General features: G+C 42.8%; 1 protein-coding gene across 2 annotated transcripts in view; it reads right to left on the bottom strand.

Annotated features, from left to right (window-relative positions):
• Window positions 1–22,811, bottom strand: part of Cyp20a1 (cytochrome P450 family 20 subfamily A member 1) — a 54,358-nt gene that overhangs the window by 7,079 nt on the left and 24,468 nt on the right. For both annotated transcript variants that reach the window (XM_076550311.1, XM_006975020.4), the window contains 6 exons: window positions 16,149–16,316; window positions 12,000–12,078; window positions 7,350–7,465; window positions 6,038–6,092; window positions 2,595–2,715; window positions 503–614 (listed from right to left, as the gene is read on the bottom strand). In XM_076550311.1, coding sequence (XP_076406426.1) covers window positions 503–614; window positions 2,595–2,715; window positions 6,038–6,092; window positions 7,350–7,465; window positions 12,000–12,078; window positions 16,149–16,316 — 651 coding nt within the window. The remainder of the gene's footprint in view (window positions 1–502; window positions 615–2,594; window positions 2,716–6,037; window positions 6,093–7,349; window positions 7,466–11,999; window positions 12,079–16,148; window positions 16,317–22,811) is intronic.

Genomic DNA, 22,811 nt, shown 5'->3' on the forward strand with positions numbered 1-22,811 from the left:
TAGCACTGACTGGACACCTTCAGGAACACAAGAACACACCCCAGCCCAGCGGCAGACAGCCACCACAAGACAACTCAATGGCGTCTTTGGAGACTTTCCTCTCAAAATGCTTTGTTCTGGCTTTTTTTTTTTTCTTTAACTTACTGGCCTTTTGCTTGTATATTATGGTTTCCAACTTTGTGTTTTTTTTGTTGTGTGTGGTGTGTGTGTGAGTGTGTTTGTGTTGTGAATGTGTTTCTCACGCTGCTTCTTTGGTTTTTTTTTTTTTTTTTTTTTTTTTTGTATGTTTTGTTTATTCTGATTTGTTTCTTTATTTTCCTGTTTGTTTTCTAAAGAGAGAAAGAAGGCCGGGGAGCTGAAAGGATGGGAGGAGATGGGTGAAGGGAAACTGACCAAAATAGACCGTATGGGAAAACATACTTTCAATTAAAAGAAATCAAATAAAAACACACACCGAAGCAGCTGAAGACAAGCTAAGTTAAAAACAACAAACGTTTCCCACCTCCTTAGGAATAACAAATGGGCCGACTTTTCCTTCAAGATCTTGGAGCCGGGCAGAAACTGGGGTTAGTTTGGCAGTCCGAACAGTTTCACATAGCACTTGCCGGCAATATCTGTAAACAGATGTGTTGAAGTCAACAAACATGACAAACACTGGAGAATGGAGGTCAAAAGCCACACCACTGAGCTGGAGAGATGGTTCAGAGGTTGTGAACACTCGTGGCTCTTTCAGAGGACCCCGGGTTTGGGTCCCCGCACCTACACGGTAACTCACAACAGACTAACTCCAGTTTCAGGGACCTGGGAAACTTTCTTTTTCTTTTTTGGGGATGTTTGTGTTAAGACTGAACTCTGAGCCGGGCGGTGGTGACAGACACCTTTAATCCCAGCACCCGGGAGGCAGAGCCAGGCAGATCTCTGTGAGTTCGAGGCCAGCCTGGTCTACAGAGCAAGTTCCAGGATAGGCTCCAAAGCTACACAGAGAAATCCTGTCTCAGGGTAAAAAAAAAAAAAAAAAACTGAACTGAAGCCTTCTGATGCCTACAGACTGAGGAACAGTTTGAGATTGCTTCCAGGTAGGTGTCTGTCTTTTGCAGTGGCCCAAGTGACTAGAGGATGCAACCACAGACCCCGGCAGCAATCTGGAGAACAGGTTGAGAGAAGTAAGCGGCAAGGCTTTCTAGCAGCTGATGCTGCCTTTTGCAGAATTTCACATTAGTCAAACAATGTGGTAGGCAGTCCTCTGCACTTTGTGTTTCCACTGTATATATTGACTTTGTTTTTCTATTAATTAGTAGCCTCCCACAGTATGGCAGTGTCAAAATTTGCTAATTTATCTACCAGTTGGTAGACATCTGGACTGCTTCCGGCTCTTGTTCGTTTTGAATATACGGCTACCAACATTTGCACACAGGTCTTTGTGTAGGCCTGCTTTCGTTTCTCTTGAGTAACTACCTAGGAATGCTCAGGAATTTTTGAGTCATACAGAGGCTGAATGTATGCTTAACACTATAAAATCCTACCATAGCATTTCTCCGTGTGCCTGTACTATTTGGAATCCTATAAACGAAGTATGATTGTCCACATGCTTGACATCATTGGTAGGTACTACATATAAGCTAATTAAAAGGTTCTGTGGAACCTACTCTATTTTTTTAAATATGGCCCAACAGTTGTGTAGTCTTGTTTTTAAAAGTATTATTATTCTCTATTCCTAGGTTTTGCTAGCATGTGTGTCTGTTATACCATATTAGCATGTACTGCTCATGGAGGCCAGGAGAGGGCACTGGATCCCTGGGAACTGGAACTGCAGATGGTTGTGAACCACCAAGTGGGTTCCAGGATTTGAACCTGGGTCATCTAGAAGAACAGTCAGTGCTCTTAACTGCTGGGCCATCTCTCCAGCTCCCAGAACTACTTTTATGGTTTTAGACATGAGATTAAATTCAATCTGTTAAAATCTGTATGTAAATGGGTGTGGTACACGTAATTGTCATCACAGTACCCAGGAGGTTGAGGCAGGAGGATTACAAGTTTGTGCCCCGTACACAATAAAGACTTTGCCTCAAAACTCAGAAACAGAGACTGTCATGAACAAGTAAGAGTGCTTGCTGCTCAATCACGAGGACTCAGTTTGGATCCCAGTACCCATGTTAGGTGGCTCACAACTAACTCCAACGCCAAGGGATCCAACTCCCTCTTCTGGTCTCCACAGGCACCCACACAGATGTGCACACACACTCTTATAGACACAGACACTTAAAACTTGGTTGTTGTTGTTTTGGTTTTTGCAAGACAGGGTCTCTTTATTGTAGCTCTGGCTGTCCTGGAACTCACTACGTAGACCAGGCTGGCCTTGAACTCACAGAGATCCACCTGCCTCTGCCTCTCGAGTGCTGGGATTAAATGTTTGTACCACTACGCCCATCTAAATAATTTTTTAAATAAACAGAAACAAATCAAAATTGAAATCTATGTAAATATTTTAAGAAAGATATCTTTATCTTTCCTACATATTAGCATAAGCTTTATGTTATAAATAAACCACCTGATATTGCCTGTTTAATGATTTTTTCCTCTCATTGTATTCCTACCTTAGCTGCTCAATTTTCTCGGAAGTAATAGGACCCTTCCCGAAAACTTGGTCTATCTCCTTATGCAGCTTCTTCTGAACTTCTTCAGAAGTCGTCAGAAAGCAGATTGCCCAGGTGCACACTATGTAAAAAGCATATTGGGATCAATGAAAATAGCTACTACATAATTTCTGGTATAAAATAAGAAAAAAGGCTAATGGTTTAGTTCATGAATTTTTTCCCTGGTAGATGTACATGAATGTTACCAAAAATTAAAACAAAATTCTTCACAGGACTTGAGTTTCTTTGAACAGAACACAAAGGTGTGTACAAGAAGGGAAAACATGTAGAGCTATGAAGACATGTCTTTCTGAAGTCTGGCAGGTAAGGGACAGACCACGTAAGGTCAGCCTACCAAAGACCAGTGAGGATAAACACCCAAGGGGGACTGAATGTTGGAGATTATCTATTTCAATCTCATGAAGTAAAAACCTGACTTAATCAGCTTCTTCACTAGAAACACTAATGATTCCTACAAATCAAATTAGTGGGAGATTTGCTCATATGACAACATGAAATTTTTTTAAACCTTTAATAATTATTGCTCGGGTGATTGGCTCCCCCAAATCATTTGACAGTTCACTGGTGCTACAACCTAACAACCAGAGACTCTGACTCTACAAGTTGGGGGTAAGGTCCACCACCTGCACTATTTTAAAAACTTTAATCATATTTATCTTCTGTGCATATATGTATGTGTATGTGTATATATGTATATGTGTATGTGTATATGTGTATGTGTGTATGTGTATATGTGTATATGTATATATGTATATGTGTATATATGTATATGTGTATGTGTATGTGTATGTGTATGTAAGTGTGTCGACATGTCTGCGGGGCTCAGAACCTGTAGGAGTCGGTTCTCTCCTTCCGCCATGTGGATTCCTGAGTCTGAATTCAGGTCGTCAGGTTGGAGGCGCATACCTTCGCCCCCCGAGCCACCTCCCCGCCCTCCTCTGAACTTCTAGTAAGTACTCTGACAGACACTGGCTCGTGGCTCACTTTTGGTTTCAGCTGGTTTGTGGATGATTTTCACAGGGTACAAGGGACAAATGGCAGACGGAACAAAGCAGCTACGTTCCCTGACTGTTCCAATAAACCTCTCCCTAGATACGCTTAAGCAACAGGTACCTCCGGAGCTGCCTTTTCTATTCCAGGAGCTCTGTGCTGTGTATAGAGCACTGTCTACCTCGTCTTATCAATGACCTTTTTCCCTAGGTTGGGGACTGACTCAAATTAAATAATAATAATATTATCATTATTATTATTATTATTGTTGTTATCTCAGTGCTGGGGATCAAACCAAGGCCTTGTGTGTGCAAGGTAAGTGTTCTAACACTGAACTATACTCACAAAACCCGAAGTTAACTTTTAAAAAATGTATGCTTGAAGGCCAGGCAGTGGTGGCACATGCCTTTAATCCCAGCACTTGGGAGGTGGAGGCAGGCAGATGGTTCTCTGTGAGTTCAAGGACAGCCTGATCTACAGAGCAAGATCCAGGACAGGCACCAAAACTACATAGAGAAACCCAGTCTTAAAAATTAGAGGAAAAAAAAATGTCTGCCTCTAAAAATCAATAGCCACCTGTAACTCAATTATTCAAGAGTAACTGGCTATGTTAACTTTCCCTACACATCCTGGTTGTCCTGGAACTTGCTCTGTAACCAAGCTGGCCTCAAACTCCCAGAGAGCTACCTGCCTCTGCCTCCTGAGTGCTGGGACTAAAGGTGTGTGCTACAACTTTACTTAGCATGGCCCACTATGGCTTTAGGGTGAACCACTACTAACAAGGATTTGCATACAGTAGTCATCCATATGTCCTGCTTGACTTATCACTTAAAACTAATAAATACATCTCTTTAAAGTCACAGAATACATGCAAAGAAATAAATAGTAATGTTCTTTATAAACTCTCCCTAAAAACTGAAAATGATTTAACTTTAAGTCTACCTTTCACATGACCAATTTTTGTGGTTGTCACAGCATAATAAACTCCCTTTTGTTTTGTTTCTGTTTTTTAAACTGCGTGGCCCTGGCTGGCCTGGAACTTGTGACCCTCCCAACTCACCCTCCTCAATACTGGCCACCATGCCCAGGTTAATTCCATTTTTTAAAAAGCTTTATCAAAGATACATTTTAATGTAACATAGATTTAAAACAAATAAGCAAAGCCTGGCAGTGCGCACCTTTAATCCCAGCACTCGGGAGGCAGAGGCAGGCAGATCTCTGTGAGTTCGAGGCCAGCCTGGACAGTCAGGGCTACACAGAGAAACCCTGTCTCAAAAAAAAAAAAATCAAGAAAACGAATAAGCATTAAAAGAATATTGATGGGTTATGAGATGGCTCAGCGGTAAATTTACTGGCTGGCAAGCCTAATGACCTGAGTCCAGTTCCTGGACCTACAATAAGCTGAACTCCACTGACTGCATGCTCACACCATGACATGCCCATGCTACCATAACAGGTAAACAAATGTGAGAAGAAATTAAATAACACATTTTAAGTAATTGAGATCTTTGACACATCTGCATAAATTTCATTTAGTCTGTAACATCTGGACACATCTAGATGTTAAAGAGGAGAAATGTGTGGGGAGTTTACACTGATAGCCCTCAGCATTCCAAAAACTTCCCCCTGAAATAAAGCGGAAACCAAGTCCTTCAAGTGAACATAAACTTTCCACATTTTAAGCTGGTACCTGAATACTTCCTGGAAGCACTTTATATTATACCTTTTTATGTTTATAAACATTTTTATAAATCCTGTGTCAATGAGGTGTTCTCTATAAATCTACAAACCAATGAAGGTCACAATCTTAGGATTTTAAATAGAAATCATCTTCAATTCCAAGAAGAGAGTTCTTTCGAATCATGATCACTGTGGACTCGGCACCCTTTTCCAGTCCTTAGTAACAGCAGACTGGCTTGGGTTTGATGAAATGCAGCAACAGAGGGGCTGTGAATCAGTGGGGGACTATCTGTCCAGTGTGGACAAGGACCGGGTTCAACCCTTAGCACGGGGGGTGGGGGGGGTGGGGGGGTGCGTGCGTGCGTGCGTGTGTGTGTGTGTGTGTGTGTGTGTGTGTGTGTGTGTGTGTGTGTAGGGTATGGAAAAGCTCATCACTCATCACTCACCAGGAAAGGTGTTGATGGCAGTTCATTTGAAAGGCGCTAACAGAATTCACAATCCATAAAATGTGCCGTGAAATTTATGGCAATTTTCGAAGGTGAAATTGAACACACGTGCGTCGGGGAGGCACCCACGGGAAGCGAGTTTTTTAAACCAGAATCCAACAGCGAGGAAGGGACACGACAGAGGGGTCCTGCAGTGCTTCCCTCTAGAACAGCTTCACCTGTGCGCATTCTGTAATCCATCTCAGAGAGAAATCAACCCATACTTACACTTTGCAGTTATTATGCAACCGGCCAGAGAAAATATCATACTGTCTTCTAGGATCTGCAAGACAAAACTAAATTTAGAAAGTATGAAATATAAGGTGGTCTTTACTAGATCCTACTAAAATAATCTAGAGTATAAAATTAGGTTCAGGAAAAAGTGGGGGGAAATATATCTTTATTAGGTCTTCACCAAAGACAAAATCCGTGTGAGAACCAATCTAAATAATAGGCAGCTGGGCCGGAGAGGCGTCCGAGCAGTTAAGAGCATTCACTGCTATTGCAGAGGACTTGGGTTTGGTTCCCAGCAAGCACAATGGGAGGCTCCCAACCACCTGTAAGTCCAGGATCAGAGGTCTAACGCCCTCTTCTGGCCTCTGAGGGCTCCTGCACACACACGGTGTATATAATCCCACACAGGCTCACACATTTTCATGTTAAAGAACAAATAACAATCTCGAAAGACTGGACTGCCCATTTTCTTACTTGTGTTAATTTTACCTTTTATTTTTCTCATTTTTAATTATTTTTATCCTTTGGCAATCAGACTATACAAGCATTGTGGTTCCTCAAACCCCTACCCTCTCCTATCCACCTGTCATGGGTGGATCCTACCTTGCACTGTCTTTTGTTTTTCAAGACAGGGTCTCACTATGCAGGCTGGCCTAGAACTCAAAAACTGGCCTGCCTCTGCCTCCTGAGTACTAGGACTAAAGGTGTGTGCCCCCACTCCTGGTTGCACAGACTTTTTGATGCAGCAGACATTTATTTCTTAGTAATCTTACTGGCTCACCACAGGCAAACCTTTTCAGTCCTATTTTCATGGCATGGTCTGGTGCAACAATATTGTCTTGGGCATGGGGAAGAAGTGCCTGCTACTGTCCTCAGAACCTGATCAATTTCTGCACAAACTCACATCCAGAAACTTCCTTCTGCCTATTAGAGATTGTATATGCCATGCCGGGACTCCTATAATGAATTGGGCAAGGATGTCACTGCTGACCCTTGCCCGGCAACACCATAAACACAGCGTTATGATGGTAACAAACAAGGATTGAACCGGGCCATGTGGGCAGGAAGGCTGAGCCCATCAAGGCTCACACACACTCCTCCTCTATTAATTTAATAGATCATTTGGGCTTGATGTTTGCTTATCCTAATTTTAAATGCTCTACAGCGTTTCAGAGGGTGAACTAGTGGGATGTTGACTACTCACGACATGACAAAAGAGACACACAACTTCTTGGAGGCCATTTGGACTGAATTTTGCGCTCTACGAATACATGACCTTCTCATAAACGCCTAACACTTTCATCACCTGCTGCTCATTAAGGTTCCCTTGGATTAAGGAGTCGATGAAGATATGCTGACTGAAGTTTCTTCCTTTTCGTTCCTTTATGATTTTCTTTAGAGTAGATTCCAACTGCATGAGGGCTTAAAGAAGAAAATTTGAAAGAAATTAATTAAGTATATAAGTATTTGTGGAGATTAAACTTCCTAAAAATAATTCTGTTCAGGCTGGGCAGTGGTAGCGCACACCTTTAATCCCAGCACTTGGGAGGCAGAGACAGGTGGATCTCTGAGTTTGAGGCCAGCCTGGTCTACAGAGTAAGTCCCAAGACAGCCAGGGCTACATAGAAAAACCCCATCTCAAACAAACAAACAAACAAAAACCCCTCTGTTCATATTACCATGTGAGGAACAAAACCTTTGAAGTCAGTAACCAATAAGTTTAAAAGCAAATTTGTATTTAAATTCATACACATTTTGTCTTCCTTTGTTACATTTCAGATACATACTAAAAAGTGCATAAAATACCTACATGCAATTCAAGAAGTAACTGAGTCTAAAGAAACATTTAAATTGTTACCACCCAGGTGAAAATGTAAAACAGTTCTAACAGCACACAGGCCGCTAAACACTCAGGTTTCTCTGTTAATGTTAACCCTTCCTTCGAAATTCTGCCTTGTAATTCCACTGCTCCTCTCAAAACAAGTCTCCCTCACCGAGAAAGAGAAACAGACAGGACATAATCAGAAAGGTCAATTCTGAAACCTAAAAGACACAAGTAACTAACTGGTAACTGATGGCCACTAAAACTGTCCCAAGATTGCTTCCTCCCTCATCCTCGCTGACCGGCTCTATCACTGGCGACATTAGACCTCACTCAGAAGTGCTGGCCCCCATGGCTCCCAGGAGGACAGTCCAGGAGCTCACACTCCTTCTCTGTCTGCTGTCCATCTCATCTTTGAACTCCTTTCAGAGTTAATGTTTTAGTAATGGAATGTCTAAGGGCTGGGCTATTGTTTATTTCTCTTTTCTTCTTTCTTCTTTCTTTTTTTGGTTTGTCTGTTTGGAGATGGGGTCTCACTATTTGGCCCAGGCTGGCCTGGAACTCACTACGGAAGAGCCTTGTTTTGGACCTCCCTTTTAATCTATATTTGCTACCTTGGTGAACTCTGGTCTGGAGATTTTAAAACTCCAGTAACAAATACTTCCAAATACTTCCAAAATTTTACTTCTAGTCAGGACCTCTTTCCTCCAAACTCCAGACTCATAAATTTAACTGCAACCTTGACATCTCCACTGATGAGGTACCTGAAGCATATTACATGTTCCAAAACTGTGTCTTCTTCCCAAGCTTCCCCATGGTGTTTACTAAGAATCTTATTTTAGTTACTCTGGCCCAACAGCCTGCCGCCTTCTCTCTCTCTCTCCATATTTAACGCATTAGTCAGTGTTGATGGTTCTGTCTTCAGAGCACAGAATTTTCTGTTGCTCTCTTGTCTTTGCCCCTCATTACCTGCGGGTCAGCACCTGGTCCAAGCCTAGTCTCTAGTCTGCTTCATTGCTAGAGCGCCTGAATTACTCCCTCTGCCTCCGACCTGACATTCTCACCTATCAGTGGAAGCCAAGATCTTAAAAAAAAAAAATACATAACTCAGAGCATAACAGCTCAGAACCATCTACTGGCTTCCTATCTCAAAGAAGCAACCTAGACATATGCTTACATATACATATATGTATACATATACATACACGTATACATAGCTCTAAGCCGTACAAATGCTGTCCAGTCTTCCTGACCTCATCTCCATCTCTCACCTTATAATGTGCATCACGGTAGCCATACTAGCTTCAAATACGCTGGGAATAGTTGGACCTCTAAGATTCCGAGTCACAGTCTCTCCGCCAGACTTCCCTCGGACATCCAGGTACCCAATGGTCTGCAGGGCTGGTTTCTCCATCTCATTAATGTTGATAAACAATCTCAGCTGATGCCCCCGTCACAATAATTAAAACTGTAGCCTCTCCGCCCACCCCACTCTCCTGCCTCCCTCCCACTTTCCACCACAGCCGTTTTTCACACTCTATAAATTTACTAATTTAGATCACTTCTAATTTCTTCCAGCTAGAATGAGGCACAGGGAGTCTTCTTATGCATTAGCATCTCTCAGAACAACAGGACAGTATAAATCCTGACCAAGTAGTGATGACTTGAAAAACTGACCCCACTTTGAGGATGGAAAGGAGGCTTTGCTGGTGTGTGCTGCAGCAGTAATTCCCACACGGCAGCACACTGCAATCACCGGGGAGGCGTTTCTAAAGACAGTAAAACACAAGTCACACCTCATAGCAATTGAATCTAAGTGTCTGGGGGGTAGAAACCAGGCTTCGATATTAAAACAAAACAACACAAAACTGTGGTGTAAAGAAGCTTGGGAATTATCGTGACCATTTCTGAAATGTAGTTTTTACAAAGGGGAATTAATCTAAATGCATCCATCAAATGAGGAGAATGGCCATGAGTACGCTCACTGGAAGTGTATCAAATTGGCTTTTAAAAAACCCTGGTGGGTGTGTCAGGAGCATCCCTAAAACAGTCAGTATGAGCACATGATGCTTTGTGGCCTGTGCACAGAGGAAGAACCAGTACACAGCAGGTCATAATTAAATACCTAAGAGAAGCCTATGAAGAATACCATTACATATGGAAAATAATCGGTCGCTCTCACGAAGCCTTGTTTTCCTCTTTAGGGAGGTGGGTTTCTAACTCCTGGATCCAAATGGATGATCCTCCTGCCTCAGCATACCAAGTAGCTGGGACCACACCTTAAGTGTACGGCTGTGCAGGATCTGTGTTCTAATTACCCTGCCTGGTCCCAAGAAAAGAAACTGAAGCAGGGTCAGAGTAAACCTATTAACTCACTGCTGGTGTGAGCGTGGGACGGCTCAGTGAAGTGTCTGCTGCCCAAGCGTGAGGACCTAGATTTATAGCCCCATCGCTCACGTAAGGAAGCAAAAGAGAGAGACAGACCCTGGGGCTCGCTGGCCAGCTAGTCTTTCCTAGTCAGTGAGCTCTAAGTTTAGCTAGAGACTTGTCTCAAAACTTAAGGTCAAGAGAGACAGAGGACGGAATCAGACATTGAGCTCTAGTCTACATGGACATGTGCGCGGTCAGGTCTGCCCACCGATCCATTTTGATGGCTTGGCACCTTATTTTTTGAGATAAGGTCTTTCACTGAAACTAGAGGTTGGCATTTCAGCTAGGCTGGCTGACCAGCAAGCCCTTGGATCCACCCGTCCCTTCCTCTGATGTCCCCTCGAGTGCTGGAGCTACAGGTGTGTGCCACCCACCTAGATTCTGTACAGGTGCTGGGAATCTGAACTCAAGTCCTTGGGCTAGAGCAGCCAGTGATAACCAACGGAGCCATCCCCAGCCCTACAAGATAAAGAAACAACACACACACACACACACACAAATCCAAAAAACAAAACCCAAAGAAACAAAAAAACAAAAACAAAAAAGCAAACTCATTCATATAAATTTTTTTTTAAATGTTAGAGAATTCTAAAATTTTGATACATTTTCACAGATGTCTGTAGAATAGTTTATCATTTTGACATTATTTACTTAGCAGTTCCTGTAATACTAGACATTTAGTTTGGTTTGGGTTTTCTATTTATAGAACAGTACGCCAATAATAAGGGTTAGAGATACAGCTCGGTGGCAGACCATGTGCCCAGCATCCTCAGCACCACATACACACACGTAAAAGTCTCCACGTGGGCTAGAGGTGGCTCAGTGGTTAAGAGCACCAGCTGCTTTCCCAGAAGACCCGAGTTTGATTCCCAGCACAGACATGGAGATTTATAACTGTCTGTAATTACAGTTGCAGAGGATGTGACGCCCTCCTCTGGCCTCTGAGGGGACCAGCCATGCAAGTGGTACAGAAATGTACCTAAAACACTCATACATATCAAATAAAATAAAGTTAAATAAAACTACACAAGTATTTTCTTGTTTTAAGAGAATTCCACCCGTGTTTTGTAGTGGGTAGCCACTCCAGCTTTGATCTGGAAGTTCCAACCCCCATTGAGGCTTCGGTAATGGTCACGCCTATAAGACGGGGCTGTGAGAGGACGCTGAAGACCCGAGATCCGGATGCTATGGCTCTCTTGGTTCCTGGACCCTGGATGCTGGAGGTAGACCGAGCAGAGTTCTTCAGAGAACACCGCCGGACTGCGCTACACCTTTCCCAGACCCTGTCAACTATCCCTTCACTTGTAAGTTACCCCACAAAATAAACCTCCCTTTTAACTACGTGGAGTGGCCTTAATAATTTCACCAATAGTGTTTATTATTCATAATAGTAAACTTTCTGGTGTCCCCTTATGCTTTCCACAATCACGGACTGAGAGCTCACTGTACAGTGAGTGTCAGCTTCTACTTACTGCTTTCATTGAAGAAAAACGATCACTGAATGAAATGTAGAAGGAAAAAGCATAGAGAAAATATAAATGACCAATAATCTCACTATTCAAAGATAAAACTACTAAAATCCTGGAATGTATCTTTGAAACCTTATTAAAATCTGAGGGTGAGAGCCGGGATCTGGACCAGGAGTAGGTACCTTGCCTACCATTCACTACCCAAAACTGGTTCATTGAGAGTGGCTAAACTTACCATCTTGATAATGTTTCTTCCGAGTGGTATTTTTATCAAGTGACCCATCGAGAAAGCCTTTTCCAATCTCAGACCAAACCTAAAAACAGGAAACCATGTGAGTACTACATAGTGTACAGATCTCCCACATGATGCTGAGGGACCAAACTGTTGAATACTGAGGACCTTCCTTGACAGCAGATCCTTGTCAGGGTGTCTGATCATGTGATCCACAGCTCCTGAGAACAGGGCTCAGATATATTTTTAATGATTTTAATCAAGGCACTTTCAAACTAATTTCAGCTGGCATAAGAAAAGTTTCTTTTCTTTCTTTCTTTCTTTCTTTCTTTCTTTCTTTCTTTCTTTCTTTCTTTCTTTCTTTCTTTTTCCTTCCTTCCTTCCTTCCTTCCTTCCTTCTTTCCTTCCTTTCTCTCCTTCCTTCCTTCCTTTCTTTTTGCTTTGTTTTGTTTTTGAGAGTGTTTCTCCATGTAGACCTGGTTGTCCTGAAACTCGCTCTGTAGAGCAGTCTGGCCACGAACTCACAGTGATCTGCCTCCTTTTCCCTCCCGAGTGCTGGGATTAAAGGCATGCGCCACCACTGCTTGCCTCAAATTTTTTATTATATATATGCAATAACCTCAGACATGAGGGGATTAAATAAATCATAGGTAATTAACATTTTTTATTTTACTTAAGATATTGATAAACATGGATAAAAACAAGGAAATGTTAACATTTAGTCTAAGGTTTGAAGACAATAGGCAGAAAAATAGCTCCTAGTCTTTCAAAACTGAGTCACTAGACAAACAAATCTTTTTTTTTTTTAAATTATACAGTCTTATATTAAGCAACATGTCTGCTCTTTCTAGGACCCTTCACTCTGCCTTTATTTATTTATTTACAAGGTGCTTTGTCTGCATGTGTGCCCTTTAGAGATGGTTGGGAGCCACCATGTGGTTGCTGGGAATTGAACTCAGGACCTCTGGAAAAACAGCCAGTGCTCTTAACTACTGAACCATCTCTCCAGCTCCAACAAACAAATCTTTAACTTAGTAACAATTCAAAACCTTTGGGAAAAAAAAAAAGAGAAAAGACACACTAGTGAATGGGTAGATATTTAAAAAATAATAGAGTATAATCAAGTGTTTCTAACACTCATCTTAAAATTATTGCAAGTCAAGCAAGCCAAGAATGGTGGCGCACGCCTGTAATCCCAGCACTCAGGAGGCAGAGGAGAATTCTGACTTCGAGGCCAGCATAGGTCACATACAGAGTTTCACAACAGCCAGGACTACACAGAGAGACCCTGTCTCAAAGAACAAAAACCCACAAAAGTTATTGATGTATACATTTCAGAGTGTACTGTGGAATACTAGTTGAAGATGTGTTACATTTGTTTGTGTTGCGGAACATTTGTTTAATGATGCAAAGATGTCTTGCATTCTTTTATGTTGCATTCATTTAACTCTGTGAAGCTGTGTTACTTTACCTGTCTAAAATACCTGATTGGTCTAATAAAGAGCTGAACAGCCAATAGCAAGGCAGGAGAAGGATAGGTGGGGCTGGCGGGCAGAGAGAATAAATAGGAGAAGAAAAAGAGAAGAGGGAGAGCCAGAGAAGGAGAAGGAGAGGAGGATGCTGGGGGCCGGCCACACAGCCACACAGCCAGCCACACAGCCACACAGCAGACACGGAATAAAAAGCAAAGAAAATATACACAGAAATAGAGAAAGGTAAAAGCCCTGAGGCAAAAGGTAGATGGAATAATTTAAGAAAAGCTGGCAAGAAACAAGCCAAGCTAAGGCCAGGCATTCATAAGAAAGAATAAGTCCCCGTGTATTTATTTAAGAGTTGGGTGGCAGACCCCCAAAGTGTAAAGAGTTAAAAAAAAAGAAAAAAAAAACTACTACAAGAGTGTTTGGATGTAAAAGTGGAGATGGCTCAGTTAATAAACCACTTGCCTTATAAATATGAAGAGCTGAGCCTGATTCCCAGCACCCACACAAAAATGTGGAGGACGGGAGAAAAGGCCCAGTGGTTACAAGTGCTCGCCACAGAATCACGAGGACCAGAGTCTGGAACCCAGCACCCATGTAGCAAGCAAAATCCCTGTAACTCCAACACCCTCTTCTAGGCTCCACAAACGTGCAAACACTAATGATACAAATAACTAAAACAGCAAGTAAATAAAATAAATATTTTTAAGTGGGTGGACTGGCTAGGTTTATGTCAACTTGACACAAGATAGAGTCATCGGAAAGGAGGGAACCTCAACTGAGGAAATTCCTCCATAAGACCCAGCTGTAGGGCATTTTATTATTAGTCATGATCAATGTGGGAGGACCCAGCCCATCATGATGATGCTGTCCCTGGGTAGGTGTCCTGGGTTCTATAAGAAAGCACTGTGGCCGGGCAGTGGAGGTGCACGCCTTTGATCCCAGCACTTGGGAGGCAGAGGCAGGCGGATCTCTGTGAGTTCGAGGCCAGCCTGGTCTACAAAGCGAGTTCCAGGAAAGGCGCAAAGCTACACAGAGAAACCCTGTCTCAAAAAAAAAAAAAAAAAAAAAAAAAAAAAAAAAAAAAAAGAAAGAAAGAAAAAGAAAAAAAAAAGAAAAAAGAAAGCAGTGTGAGCAAGTCATAAGGAACAAGCCAGTGAGCAGTGCTCCTCTATATCCTCTGAGACAGCTCCTGCCTCCGGGTTCCTGCCCTGATTGAGTTCTTGTCCTGACTTCCCTCAGCGATGGACAGTGATGTGGAAGTGGCCTAATAATCCCTTTCCTCCCCATTGCTTTTGGTCACAGTGTTTCATCGCAGCGATAGTGACCCTGACTAAGACAGTGGACTTGAGGATGTTCGACTGTAATCGCAGCAGGTGATGTAGACACAGGGGGATCCCTTGCTGGGCAGACTGGTAAGCTCCAGAAGAATGAAAAGACCTCATCTCAAAGGAGGTGGATGACAATCCTAAGGATGACATCTGAAGTGGTCCTCTGGCCTCCCCACACACCTGCACACACATACACACACATGCAATATTAAATAGTGACAGGGTAGTAACCTCCAGTTCCTGGTGATTTTTGTTTAGAACACATTGCTTTAACTATTAAACTGGGCATGGTGGCACATGCCTTTAATCCCAGCACTCAGGAGGCAGAGGCAGGCAGATCTCTGAGTTCGAGGCCAGCCTGGTCTACAGAGCGAGATCCAGGACAGCCAGGGCTACACAGAGAAAACCTGTCTAGGAAAACCAAAAAAAAAAAAAAAAAAAAGAAAAAAGAAAAGAAAAGAAAAAACAATTTAAGAACTTAAATAATTTAAGGAATAATTGCTCAAATATGAGAAGTGGTAGAATTCATGACCTAAATATGACTTCAAAAAATAAGTTATTCTCATGTTGAAATCGACTTAAGAACTCCACATGAGTGTAGGAAAGCCTGAGTTCCTCAGTCAGACTGTATTGGCCCTGCTGCTCATCATGTTCAGCTCACCAGCGTCTCCATGTGCCACTGATTGTGAACTTCTTTCTCTGCAGGGCACAATCTAGTCGATTAAATGTAGCTTTTCTCTTTGTTCTAGAATTCAATAGTACTTCTATAACATACTGATTAAATACTGATTTTTTTACTTAATCATACACTTTTTTACATTTCAAAATGTGTTCACCTAAAAAGAAAACAGTCCTTCACCCAATACAAAAAAGGACCAGACATCTCACCTTCCTCTGTTCTTTTTAGGTCCAAACAAAGACGCTTACGTCTCCTTGATGGGCACACAGCTGGGCACACGGCTCAGTTGGTAAGATGCCCGCTATGCAAGCGTGAGAACCAGAGTTCTGGATCTACTAAAACACCAGGCGTCGTGACACACGCCTACAACCCTATGCTGAAGGCATCATGATGATGAGATCCCTGAAGCTCCCTGAAGATCCCTGACCAGTCACCGTAGCTTATCGCTGAGCTCAGGGCTCAGGGAGCGATATCAAAATATCTCAAAAATAAGATGGGACAGAGAAAAGGAAGACACCAAGTACTAATCTTGGGTCATTACATACATGGGCATATGTGTACAAACAGCCATACAAACATCACACACACACACATACATCTTCTTGAGAGGTAAAGTCAATGCAGTCTGATAAAAGAATCATTTTAAATGTTGCCCTTGACTCACTGTGCCATGCATCTTTTGGAAGCGGATGACTTCCTGTTCATCTTCAAACGTGCTACCCAGGACCATGCGTGTGACAGACTTCGAGGCAAAGCCAAGCATGTGCTGGCTCAGGGGCACGTGCTGGGTCTCTGGGTAGGACAGCCATTTATCTAAGAACTCTTCTGAAAGCTGAAAAGAACAGAAAGATAACACTTTACTTTTTCTCTCTCTAAATCTGAAGGGGGACTCAGGAAGATGGCACATGTCACATACACAACTGTGTAACCAATTTAACATTCAGGTATTTCAGTCTGTGTCTCAACCTGTGACTACATCTTCAGTAGTTTGGCGTTAGTGTCAATAAAAGGACTAATTTCGAAAATAAGACAGAATGGCCACAGCAACAAACACAGAAAATATAAACTAGAAATTCAAGATGGAAAAAGTCTTAAACCTAACGGACATTAAGCAGAACAAAACAGAGACGCCTGATTTCAAACAGCAGAGATTTGGGGAGGTACCCATGACTCCACCAGGCATGGGTATGTCAAAGTGTTCAACACTGCTCTAAAGAGGAACCTCTCAGAGCCTTGGTCATCTTTTGTCTCACCATGCATTTATCAAATCCCCCATGAAATAAAAACAGTATTGCTAACAGACTACAAACTTTAGAGCAAAAACACCAACAAAAACCCACACACCTTGATTTTACCTTTGGTTGTGACCCTGCAGAGCAATGTCACTTCCAGCAATTTGTCTGACCTATAGGTCAGATGCTCCACAGTGAAGTTGGGACAACACCTCCTACCCTGCATGGCTGTGAGAGATAATTAGACCCCATCACATGGAACAGTACAGATTTCTGAACCGGTATATGCAAAGCCCTTAATGGGACATAGAAGAGCTCTGCCTCTTTCTGTTGCCTCTACTGAATTCTATTAAAGTTTCATTGCAGGTTAAAGAAGTACAATTAAGTTTTGTGAGAAAGAGAATAAACATTCAAAATAAAAAGATCTAGCATTTCTTAGGAACGGACCTCCTTAAAGGGAGACATTTGGAATATAAACTTATCTTTGGGAAAAGAGGGAGTCCTTAGAAATTCCAAATTGTCAAGACTAATCAACTGGGCCAGCTGACATTTCTTACAAGAACTTTGATACAATACTATGCAGCTTCCAAATGACTTTCAGGCTGACGGTGTAGCTGGGTGGTTGGTCACATGCCCAGCATGCACCAGGTCCTGGGTTCAATCCCCAGCACCACACAACAGACAGATAACAGAAACATGAATTCCATGCCCTCAGCAAAACAATCCACAGATAGCAGTCTCTCTCTGCCTAAGGATTTAGCTGCCCTAGAAGTGTCCAGTGGAGAGTGCTAGAAATCATTTCCAAGTTTTACACTACAGGCTGTGTGGAGAAGTGTGACGAAATCTCACGCAGTCCTGCTCTGCCCTGTCCAGGGTGTGAGTCTGACAAGCAGGACCCTGGAGCGGTCTGACCCAAACCCGGCCCCCCTGACAGGCTGACGAAAGCAGAGCCTGTATGGGGGTGCTACAGGGTTTCGGGGAATTGATGAGGAGTCCAGAACACAGGCTCCCAGGAGGGGGTTACTTACTGAACCGGGGTGTCTACTGTGTGCATGCCCACAGGCAGACCACATGCTTGGGAAGGCCCCAGAAGACCCTCAGCTTTCACATCTGGCAAGCATCAACATCTGTACAAGCAGGAAGTGGAAGCAAAGGTTGGGTATAAAGAGCCTGGGTAAGTGTTAAAGAGGATTCCCAGCACAGCGCCAGTCTAGGACCACTGAGAGCTTTTTTCTCCTTCCTCCCTCTCTCCCTCTCTCCCTCTCCCTCTCCCTCTCTCCCTCTCTCCCTCTCTCTCTCATCCCGGCCTGGCCTCTCCTCCTTTTCTTATTGGCAGCATCTTGGTGGGTGAATCTTGTCAACACACTCGCTGGGCACTAAGCTATGGGAACAGATGCTTCACAGCCACATGTGACCAAAACCAGACTCCACAAAGAGAGTTTAGAAAACACACTAAATGAGCGACCACTCATCATCACACAGGCAGCAGCAGACGCAAACTCCCAGGCAGGCGGAGAACCTGATATCAAGAGCTGTCCCATATGTATGTGAAGTGTGCAGTTTTAAATTCGAAAAATCGAGGCACGCAAACAAAGAAGAAAGTCTGGTGATCCACGGGGAATGGAGACCTGAGGAAACTGTCTATGAAGGCGCTCAGGCAGCAGACTGAAGAACATCCCTTCGGCTCTTTCCCATGTTTGTCTTGTCCCATTCCGATTTGATAGCTTTTGGTTTAAATTATTCTGTTTTATTTTATTATTATCCCTTCAAAGCCTGTTTGGTTTCTAATGAGACAGAAAGGGAGTGGATCCAGACAGGAGGAGAGATGGGGAAGAACTGGGAGGACAAGAGGGAGGGGAACCATAACCAGGATATACTATGTGAGAACAAATTTATTGTCAATAAAATAAAATAAAATATATATTAAAATAAAATATATGATTTTTTTCAATAAAAGGAAAAAATCATATATATATATAAAATTACACACACACACACACACACACACACACATATATATATATATATATATATCCCAAAACACGAAAAAATAGACTTTTATATCAATTAGCTTAAATTATAGGCAAAGAACAAAAGGAAACTAGGCTAATGAAGTCTCCACAAATAATGGCCGTCAATTGAAAGACACGCTTTATAGGGCCCTGCATAAGAGTTCAGAACAGAAAAGCCCAGGGTTAAGAATAAAACTCCACCACACGGCTCAACAGTGGGCTGAAGCCATCAATGAATTCAGTGGACAATAAAGAAGACGGTGCGTTTAGGCCCGCATGAGTCAGACATTCAAGGGCAGACACAAATCAAGGGAAAAGACAAGCAGGAAAAACAGCCCCACAAGCGTGGCGGACAGAGTCTCGACAGAAAGGTCCAGGAGAGTTCAATGGGATCGTCTTTTAAACAGCTAAACGGGTGCGTAAGAAAACTAGACCTTAGTCATATCCACACAGTATAGAAGGATCCGCTGAAAAAGGACAGACTAAACAAAAGAGAAAGACATACAGTCTGTAGAGAGGGAGAAGGGCGGAGATTTTTGTTGTTGTTGTTGTTTTTGTTTTTTGAGACAGGGTTTCTTGGTGTAATTTTGGTGCCTGTCCTAGATCTCTCTCTCTGTAGACCAGGCTGGCCTCGAACTCACAGAGATCCGCCTGGCTCTGCCTCCCGAGTGCTGGGATTAAAGGCGTGCACCACCACTGCCTGGCAGGGGCTGAGATTTTAGTAGACGCCAACTATGAAAGAGAAATATCAGAAAGTAATACTTCATGGAAGTTGAAAACATTTGCTCTTCCAAAGCAAACAGTTAGAAAAGAACTTCGCAGAACATGGACGTCCCAAGGGGACTGACTGGCACACAGTATTTTTAGACTCTTGGACCGGGGGATGGGGGGGTGGCACATGCCTTTAATCCCAGCACTCAGAAGGGCAGAGGCAGGGGGATCTTTGTGAGTTTCAGGACAGCCAGGGCTACACAGAGAAATCCTGTCTCAAAAAACAAAACAAAACAACCCCCCCCAACAAAAACATTTCACCAAAGACATACATATGGATGGCAAACAAGCACACTAAAAGACCTCATCGGGGAGTTGGCTCACAACCAGCCATAACTCCTGTTCCAGGGGATGTCATACCCTCTTCTGACCATCCAGGACACCAAACATGCACACAGTGCCCAGACATACATGCAAACTAAACATCCACAAATCAATCTAAAAAAAGATCTCATCGATAACTCAGAAGTTTTAGAAAGAAGAGAAAATCATGTCACCTCCTTCGGAATAACTTCCTCTTGAAATGGTGTGTGTGTGCGTGTGAATCTGTAAAATTTATTCTTTGTTCAAAAAGTTATGTATGTCCCATCTTCAGAGAATATACACTTTTAAGTGAAGAGAGAAAATTTTGCTGACAGTATATTTAAGACCTAAGAAACTTTTTAAATAAAAATAAAAAATTCAGAAGTTATTTCATAAAGCCATATGGTATAGACATCTTTTTATAGTAGCATTTTTGAATTTTAGAGGGTGTTATTCTGGAAATGTGTAATAATCTGGAAAAATGCTTTTGGACAGTTATTTTTCCTAAAGGAGTCAAAACCATTTATTGGGCTAACGTAAGGCATTTTAATCTGTATAAATTTTGACTTCTGCCAAAAGAAAAGTTTAGTATTTTCTTTATATATGTGTTTATCTGGACTGCCAGTAAAACAAATGTGTATTCAAGACAAGCCAAAATAAAGCAGCACACTCTATAAACACACAGACAGAAGATGACTGGCCTCATTCATTATTAGAGAAATGCAAATTAAAATCATATGAGACATACTACCTTCCCCTGGAATGGCTAAAAGCAGTATGTTGTAGAATATTATTTTAAGGTGTGTTACTTCTGTTTATGTTGCATTTCTTTAACTCTGTGAAGCTGTGTTACTGTGCCTGTGTAAAATACCTGATGGTTTAATAAAGAGCTGAATGGCCAATGGCAAGGCAGGAGAAAGGATAGGTGGGGCTGGCAGGCAGAGAGGATAAACAGAAGGAGAAATCTGGGAGGAGAGAAGAAGGAATAAGAGATGAAGGAGGAGGACTCCAGGGGCCTGCCACCCAGCCACACAGCTAGACACGGAGTAAGAAACAAAGAAAGGTATACAGGAACAGAGAAAGATAAAAGTCCAGAGGCAAACAATAGATGGGATAATTTAAGTAAAACTGGCTAGCACTGCTGTGGGATGGTCTGTATGTCAAATTGCTCTGATTGGTCAATAAATAAAACACTGATTGGCCAGTGGGCAGGCAGGAAGTAGGTGGGACAAGGAGAGAGGAGAATGCTGGGAAACGGAAGGCTGAGGCAGAGAGACACTGCCAGATGCCGCCATGACAAGCAGCATGTGAAGATGCCGGTAAGCCACCAGCCACGTGGCAAGGTATAGATTTATGGAAATGGATTATTTTAAGCTATAAGAACAGTTAGCAAGAAGCCTGCCACAGCCATACAGTTTGAAAGCAATATAAGTCTCTGTGTTTACTTGGTTGGGTCTGAGCGGCTGTGGGACTGGCGGGTGACAAAGATTTGTCCTGACTGTGGGCAAGGCAGGAAAACTCTAGCTACAAATGGCGCCCAACGAGTTGGCAAGAGTTTCCACCTAAAACCTGAGAAAAGATTCTAAAACAGAACTAAAAACAGCTTCCTAATTGTCTCTCTCAAATGAGCAGCAGCTGCCGGTTTGAGTTACTGGTGTGTGTGCTCGATCTGCAGTATGGCGGGAATGAGGCCTCTGCAAGTGGCACATTAAGCTGCGTGGTGGATTTAGCCTTTGCTAGTACAAAACAAAAAAAAAAAAAGGTTTCTGGGCTACACACTGCTTGGATAAAAGCATAGACCCACGATGGCTCCCAGAGCTGGCGGAAAACGTACCACCGCCATGTTGGGAAGCTGAGGTGGGCGGAGCCAGCAGCCACAGTGCTAAGAAGGCTGCTGTTTAAAGCAATAGGCTCAAGGTAATATAAAAAATAAGCCATGTAAAGATGGCTACCACAGAGAGAATCTGGATTATGTTCTCTTTGATATTCGTAACTGAAGAAAAACATTTGATTGCAAAAGCTGTTGAGTTATGCCAAAATGTGTATTTTAAAGGTACCTTGACTTCAAAATTTGGCTATAAGGATATGTTGTTTTGGAAAAGAAGCTCTGCTTTTGTTTCTACAGAAAGCCAGAGGCTATGGATTTGTTCCAGATTAAGATACATCAGGTTTGACCAGCCAAGACCACCTGAAAGATCTCCGATGGCACCATGGCCCAGATGATCCAACATCCAGAATCATTTCAAGGCAACTGGCTCAGACGATACAACCTCATGGACTATTTCATGATCCTAAAATTTTCTTTGTGTCCCCATAGATACAGCGCCCCCCTCCAGCAGGAAGTAGTAAGAGAAGCTACGCCCAAATTCCCAAATATACCAAGCTGGCTTTGGAGATGTGTAAAAGTTAAAACCTTCCTTTTAAAAAAAAAGAAAAGGGGAAGTGCTGTGGGATGGTCTGTATGTCAAATTGCTCTGATTGGTCAATAAATAAAACACTGATTGGCCAGTGGCCAGGCAGGAAGTAGGTGGGACAAGGAGAGAGGAGAATTCTGGGAAGTGGAAGGCTGAGGCAGAGAGACACTGCCAGCCGCCATGACCAGCAGCATGTGAAGATGCCGGTAAGCCACCAGCCACGTGGCAAGGTATAGATTTATGGAAATGGATTAATTTAAGCTGTAAGAACAAGAAGCCTGCCATGGCCATACAGTTTGTATGCAATATAAGTCTCTGTGTTTACTTGGTTGGGTCTGAGCGGCTGTGGGACTGGCGGGTGACAAAGATTTGTCCTGACTGTGGGTAAGGCAGGAAAACTCAAGCTACATAGCACCAAGCCAAGCTAAGGTCGGGCACTCATAATTAAGAATAAGCCTCCGTGTGTGATTTATTTGGGAGCTGGGTGGCGGGACCCTCAAAAGAGCAAAAACAACCAACAATAGCAGGAGAAGAAGAATGCCAGGCCTAACAGTCTGGAGGAGGAGTGGGGGTACTTCCTCTTCGTTTCATGAGG

The sequence above is a fragment of the Peromyscus maniculatus genome, chromosome 13, assembly GCF_049852395.1.
Source record: "Peromyscus maniculatus bairdii isolate BWxNUB_F1_BW_parent chromosome 13, HU_Pman_BW_mat_3.1, whole genome shotgun sequence".
Taxonomy (NCBI): domain Eukaryota; kingdom Metazoa; phylum Chordata; class Mammalia; order Rodentia; family Cricetidae; genus Peromyscus; species Peromyscus maniculatus.